This window comes from Homarus americanus, unplaced genomic scaffold, assembly GCF_018991925.1.
Source record: "Homarus americanus isolate GMGI-L3 unplaced genomic scaffold, GMGI_Hamer_2.0 scaffold19862, whole genome shotgun sequence".
Lineage (NCBI taxonomy): Eukaryota > Metazoa > Arthropoda > Malacostraca > Decapoda > Nephropidae > Homarus > Homarus americanus.
In genome coordinates, this window is record NW_024756440.1 from 1 (window position 1) to 7,580 (window position 7,580).

At 45.8% G+C, this 7,580-nt stretch overlaps 1 protein-coding gene across 1 annotated transcript; it reads right to left on the minus strand.

Moving 5' to 3' along the window:
* Positions 1 to 3,369: 3,369 nt before the first annotated feature.
* On the minus strand, positions 3,370 to 6,577 carry LOC121856839 (vegetative cell wall protein gp1-like; the record flags this gene model as incomplete). Its single annotated transcript, XM_042352582.1, has 2 exons — positions 3,370 to 3,495; positions 5,489 to 6,577. Coding segments are annotated over 2 exons (1,215 nt in total), but the record flags the coding sequence as incomplete, so codon positions are not given.
* Positions 6,578 to 7,580: the final 1,003 nt, after the last annotated feature.

The following is a 7,580-nucleotide window of genomic DNA, read 5'->3' on the forward strand; positions in this document are numbered from 1 at the left end:
CTGTTGGCGTTTCACTCTAAAATTAATATAGTCACTGCTGGAGACCAGTCTATTTCACCGTTTCTTATAACACCCGAGAACTGCAAACTATAACAACACGGTTAATTTTGTTACGAAGTTTAGCAAAGTTTATTAATAAAGAGACTTTGTTAAATGTTCATCAAATCTGCCTAGTTTGAGCATTGTAAAATAATAATAAAAAAAAAAATAAAAAAAAAAAAATAAAATAAATAATAATAATAATAATAATAATAATAATAATAATAATAATAATAATAATAATAATAATAATAATAATAAAATGGTTAAATAAATACAGTAAAGTAAGATTAATGATCTATCGTCGTCTGATGTGAAAAATTTATCACTTAGGAAACTATTGAACTCTGAAAATTGTAATTACCTCGTGATTCTAAAATTGACCAAAAAGTCTTAATGGATGATGAGTTACTGAGTTAACTTACCATACCGACCAGAAAACTCATAAATTATTCATTGTTGACTTAGACTGACTAAAATAATAATGACAGAGAGAGAGAGAGAGAGAGAGAAAAAAAAAAAAAAAAAAAAAGAGAGAGGTGCAAGAGTAGGGTATTGTGTGTGTGTGTGTGTGTGTGTGTGTGTGTGTGTACAGTACACAACACACACACACACACACACACACACACACACACACACCCCACACACACACACCCCCACAAAACAAAAAACCTCCCACAATCTCGCGGTGTTAGAATGAAAAATAAAAATTAAATAGTTTGAGGAAACTAAACCACTACCACACAAAAAAAAAAAAAAAAAAAAAAAAAAAAAAAAGACAGAGAGAGCGGAGAGCAACTATCACCACCCATCTGACTTAAATGACCTATACTATACTGTCTCCCTGTTTGACTCATAATTCAGTTCCGATTCTCTAATTCATTATAAAAGCCTGGGTGTCAAAAAATGCTGATGGATGGGTGTGCATGTGTGTGTGTGTGTGTGTGTGTGTGTGTGTGTGTGGGCGGTGTGTGGGGTGTGTGTGTGTGTGGGCGGTGTGTGTGTGTGTGTGGCGGTGTGTGTGTGTGTGTGTTTTACGATTGTTTTAAAGGAGTAGTACTCTTGTTTTATTTCAATTCAAAGGGTGTTTTTTTCTTCTGTTTGGTTCGGTATTGTATGTGTGTGTTTTTTTAATCTTTACAACAGTGACTAACAATAAGCGTTTTTGTTTTAGTTAAGGATTTCAAAGAAAATTTGTTTGCTTCTTTTGTTTGTTTGTTGTTATTCGATTCCGAGGTTGCGTTTTTTCCTAGTTTAGTTTGTTGTGTTTTAAAGTATTGGATGTTTGGTTTACGAGAGAGAGTGTGTTTAACGGGGTAGGGATTTATAGGCAAGAATGTTTTAGTACGAATGTTTTCATCCCAGAATGTTTTATGTGATTCGCCCCTTAATGTTTCGCCACTTAATGTTTCACCACTTAATGTTTCACCCCTTAATGCTTCGCCCCTTAATGTTTCGCCCCTTAAAGTTTCACCTCAGAAAGTTTCAATTGTAGGTTTTTACCCCTTAAAGTATCACCCCTTAAAGTATCACCCCTTAAAGTATCAACCTTAAAGTATCACCCCTTAAAGTATCAACCCCAAAGTATCACCCCTAAAGTATCACCCTTACAACACCCAAGTATCACCCCAAAGTATCACCCCAAAGTATCACCCCTAAAAGTTTCACCCCTTAAAGTATCACCCTAAAGTTTTGCCCCAGAAAGTTTCAAAGTGACAGAGGCTCAAGGGACCGGATCTCCCTACGACCACACATTGTCAGTGACCCTAACTTTCAATGTCCTAAAATCCAGAGACTTAATTTTGGGGTTCTAAAAACACCAGGTCCCCAAAACTTCCATGGCCCCCAAAAAACTTCCATGGCCCCCTCAAAAACTCCATGCCCCAAAAACTAGTCCCAAAAACTCCATGCCAAAAACTTCCAAGCCCCCCAAAACCATGGTCCAAAAACTTCAATGGTCAAAAACTTCCATGGTCCCAAAACCATGGTCCCCAACCATGGCCCACAAACCCACCACAAAACCCACCACAACAACCCACCCACAAAAACCCCACCCCAAAACCACCCCCCAAAACCCAAAACCCAACCCCAAAACCACCCCAAAACAACCCAAAACCCACACACAAAAACTCCATGGCCCCAAAATCCCATGGTCCCAAAAAACCCACACCCCCAAAACCCCATATGACCCCAAAACTCACCCCAAAAACCATGCCAAAACCCAACCCAAAAAACTCCATGGCCCACAAAACTCCATGGCCTCAAAAACTCCATGGTCCCCACCACCCAAAACCCCAAAACACCCAAAACCAAACCCCAAAAACACCCCCAAAAACCCATGACCCCAAACTTCCATACTCAAAAACTCATGGTCCCCAAAAACTTTATGGCTCCCCAATTATTACCATGACCCAAAATTTGCAACCCAAAACTTCATGGCCTGAACCGCGCGTGTGTAATATTTTAGGTGAGATGGCGGAGGAGAGGTGGAGGGGGTGGTGGGAGGAGGAGAGTGGGTGGCGGAGGGAGAGGGGGCAGGAGGAGAGCGGGTGGTGTGGGAGAGTGGGGTGGATGGGTGAGCGGGGAAGCGGGTGAGAGAGTGGGGTAAGGGAGGGGGAGAAAGTAGGGGTGGCGGAGGGGAGAGTAGGGGGCTGGAGGGAGAGTAAGGGGTGGTGAGTGGGGAGAGAGTGGGGGGGGCAGCTGATGTAGATAAATACCAGTGTCGGAATCTGTGAGCAACGTTTTCCACAACTTGGCATTTCTACACACACACACACACACACACACACACACACACACACACAACAACACACAAAACACACACACACACACACAGGCCGGCCACGCTTCACGGGATTTCTTACGTAAGATTTAATAGGAGTCTGTGTCGCAGTTTTAGGAGTCTGGTCGCAGTTTTAATAGGAGTCTGTGTCGAGTTTTAATAGAGTCTGTGTCAGTTTTAATAGAGTCTGTGTCGGCTTTAAGGAGTCTGTGCAGTTTAATAGGTCTGGTCGCAGTTTAAGAGTCGTGTCGTAGTTTTAATAGGAGTCTGTGTCGCAGTTTATTAGGAGTCTATGTCTGCTTTAAAGAGTCGTGCAATTTTAATAGAGTCTGTGTCGCAGCTTTAATAGGAGTCTGTGTCGTAGTTTAATAGAGTCTGTGTCGCATTTTAATAGGAGTCTATGTCGTAGCTTAATAGGTTCTGTCGTAGCTTTAATAAAGTCTGTGTCGCAGTTTTAATAGGAGTCTGTGTCGCAGTTTTAAGGAGTCTGTGTCGTAGCTTTTAATAGGAGTCTGTGTCGTAGCTTTATTAGAGTCTGTGTCGCAGTTTTAATAGGAGTCTGTGTGCAGTTTAATAGAGTCTGTGCGCAGTTTTAATAGGAGTCTGTGTCGCAGTTTGAATAGAGTCTGTGTCGCAGTTTTAATAGAGTCTATGTCGTAGCTTTTAATAGGAGTCTGTGTCGCAATTTTAATAGGAGTCTGTGTCGTAGCTTAATAGGTTCGTGTCGTAGCTTTAATAGAGTCTGTGTCGTGCCGTGGGGCTAGTGGTCAACTTAGCGACTAAACTAAACTTGAGACTTTTACCTGACACGAAAACCATCTTGTTCTTCTTCCTAGTTTGACGAGAAGAAAAACTTGTTAACGTTGGAAGTTTAAGAATCTGTACCTCTCAACTCCAGACTGACCGCTTGTGGTGTTTCTTCGCTGTGTTGTAATGACTGTGTTGGGTGAGCTGTGTGAGTGTTGCTGTGTGTGTGTGTTGTATTGACTGTGTGGTGTGTGAGTGTTGCTGTGTGTGTGTGTGTGTGTTTATGTGTGTGCGTGTTAGTGGTATTGACGTGTGTGTGTATGTGTGTGTTAAAATGACTGTGTGTTTGTGACTGTTACCTCTAGATTCCCCTCATAGAACATAAGCCTTTGGGATCACCTGAAGAATAGGAACCCCAGCTTATTTCACCTGAAGATTAACCACTCTAATGGGAACCTAACCTAACCTAACCTAACCTAACCTAACCAAACCAATATTTGGGTTTTGACTGCTCGGAAACATGACATTCATTTGTACATGACAGTCGATTGACGCGTTTTTCATTTTTTTTATTTCACTCTACATCAGTACTGTAGTCTTGACAGCTGACAGGTTCTGCCCTGTCTGTAATTTTTCCCTTGGAGAGCCTGTCTCGGAGCTGTAACCTCACGGATCACCTAAGATTAGCCCTCCAAGTTTATTTCACTTAACATGAACCAATTATAACCAACCTAACCTAACCTAACCAAACTTAATGCTGACCTAACGTAAATACTGACCTTTCTTAAATTAACCTAACCTAACCTAACCTAACCTCTCTGGTAGCGTTAGGATAGTTTAATCTTTAGGTGAAATAAGTTGTAAAGGTTAATATTCAAGTAATCCTAACTTACTCTTTACAAATCCAGGAATTAATTGAATGTTATATTTATCTTCCATCATAACGAGTTCGTTCACTTCGCCCCGAGACTCGCTCAAACACGGTCCATTAGTTTACGAATCCGTGTTCTCTTGGTGGTTTCAAACGCATTGCCCCATAGAACCAAATATGTACACGGTTCATAGAGGCTTCAAAACTGGTTGATTTGGTTCAGTTATATAGATCTGAACTCTCTCTCCAGACTAAATATATCCACAGTTCACAGAGTTCAGTATTGGCTTCATATGGTTCATTCATATCGACCACTGAACCTTCTGATTTCGAAGACCACAGAATCTCGAGGCTCAACATGGCCAGGGTTCACTGAATTATCAAAACTGGTTCACTTGTTTCAACTCATCCTACCATAGAAACAAACAACCTCGGTTCATTCGGTTCTATACAGCTTTCCACAATTACATATCGTCGGTTCACTATGTCATGAAACTCGGTTCATTTGGTTTACACTTCTCCCCACCTCTGCGGTTCACTGAGGTGCGAAACTCGGTTCACAAGTACAGCAACCTAGCTCCCACACGTCCGTCGTTCACTGAAGCTTCGAGATTGCTTCATTTAGCTCAGCCAACTGGATTAATTTAGTAATGTTTTATGGGGCTCGCATCCTCGCTCTAGCAGGTGTGTGTGAGTGTGTGTGTGTGTGTGTGTGTGTGTGTGTGTGTGAGTGTGTGTGGGGGGTTCACTGGGATGCAATTAAAATATCCCGCACAGAGAGAGAGAGAGAGAGAGAGAGAGAGAGAGAGAGAGAGATGCAGTAGCCCCTCATAGAAAAAGAAGACTTGCAACACACCCTCACAAGCAGAGACAAGTGCTGAAGGTTCAATATCGTCTCCTGAACTGTTGGTTGCATACAAAGTCAAGATTGTTGTATTGGTTGCATCCTCACAGAGACCCTGAGAGAGAGAGAGAGAGAGAGAGAGAGAGGAGAGAGAGAGAGAGAGAGAGAGAGAGAGGAATGGTGATGAGTCTTGACTGTAGAAAACTTGGACAAGAGTGGGAGGGGAAGGTGGGGATTCATGAAGGTCTGTGGGGTTGATGAGGGGCTGGGGGGTTGATGAAGGGCTGTGGGAGTGTGAGGGGGGCTGGGGGTTGCTGAAGGGGCTGTGGGAGTTGATGAGGGGCTGTGGGTTGATGAAGGCTGTGAGCGATGAGGGGACTGTGGAGTGATGAAGGGGCTGTGGGGAGTGATGAAGGGGCTGGGGAGTTGATGAAGGGGCTGTGGGAGTTGATGAGGGCTGGGGAGTTGATGAAGGCTGTGGAGTTGATGAGGGGCTGTGGGAGTTGATGAAGGGCTGTGGAGGTTGATGAGCGGTGAGGGGAGATTGATGAAGGGCTGTGGGGGATTGATGAGGGGCTGTGGGGTTGAGAAGGGCTGGGAGTGATGAGGGGGGCTGTGGGAGTGATGAGGGGCTGTAAGGATGAGGGGGGCTGTGGGGTTGATGAAGGGGCTGGGAGTTGGGATGAAGGGGCTGGGGAGTTGATGAGGGGGCTGGGAGTGATGAGGGGGGCTGTGGGAGGATGAAGGCTGGGGAGTTGATGAAGGGGCTGTGGGAGTTGATGAGGGGCTGTGGTTGATGAAGGGGCTGTGGAGGTTGATGAGCGGGTGAGGGAGATTGATGAAGGTTTTGAGGGATGAGGGGCTGGGGTGGATGAAGGGCTGGGGAGTTGATGAGGGGCTGGGAGTGATGAGGGGCTGGGGGTTGATGAGGGGTCTGGGGGGTTGATGAAGGGGCTGGGGAGTTGAAAGGGGCTGTGGGGAGTGATGAGGGGCTGGGGAGTTGATGAAGGGGCTGGGGAGTTGATGAGGCTGGGGAAGGATGAAGGGCTGGGGAGTGATGAAGGCCAGGAGTTGATGAAGGGGCTGGGGAGTTGAGGAAGGCTGGGGAGTTGATGAGGGGGCTGGAGGTTGATGAGCGGGGTGAGGGGAGATTGATGAAGGCTGGAGGTTGATGAGTGGGTGAGGGGAGATTGAAGGGTGGGGGCTGATGAGGGGTTGGGGGTTGATGAAGGGCCGAGTTGATGAAGGCCGGAGTTGATGAAGGGCTGTGGAGTTGATGAGATGACAGGGTTGATTAATAACAGTGATGAAGGGCTGTGGGGTTGATGAAGGGGCGAGTTGATGAGGGCTGTGGAGGTTGAAGAAGGCTTTGGGGGTTGATGAAGGGCAGGAGTGATGAGGGGCTGTGGGGGTTGATGAAGGGGCCGAGTGATGAGGGGCCAGGAGCTGATGAGGGGGCTGTGGGTTGCTGAAGGGGCAGTTGATGATGGCTGGGGGTTGATGAAGGCTGTGGGGAGTGATGAGGGGCTAGGGTTGATGGTTGTGTGGAGTTGGAGGGCCTGGAGGTTAATGAGCGAGGGGAATTGATGAAGGCCGGGGGTTGAGATGGTCAAACAAGTGCTGAAAGCTGTGGGGAAGGATGAAAGGGAGATTGATGGAGGGCTGTGGGGTGATGAAGGGCTGTGGCTGGGATGATGAAGGAGATTGATGAAGGGCCGGGGGAGGCGGTTGGGTGTATTGGAGATGAAAGTTTTAAAAAGAGAGGAAAATATAGTTGGATTTCATTATCATTCTGTGTATAGAGATGTTATAGGTGTCCACAATGTATTATGGACCCAACCCAACCCAACCGCTACACCTCACCACCTCACCACACCACACCTCACCACCACCACCACCACACCTCACCTCACCTCACCTCACCACACTCACCACACCACCTCACCACCACTCTCACACACTCACCACACTCACCACACCACCTCACCACCACCACACCTCACCTCACCACTCACCACCACACCTCACCACCTCACCTCACCACTCACCACACCTCACTCACCTCACACCTACCTCACCACCACACTCACCACACCTCACCTCACTCACCTCACTCACCACACCCCACCACACCTCACCTCACCACCACCACCACCTACCACCCTCCACCTCACCTCACCTCACTAGGAAGAATCTTGTGAAAGTTTTACAGGTACTGACAACAACAACTTCAGACCCACCACAGTTTTAAAGATCAAAGTCGAGTTTTTTTTGTGTGAGGAGAGTTGTGATTTGTA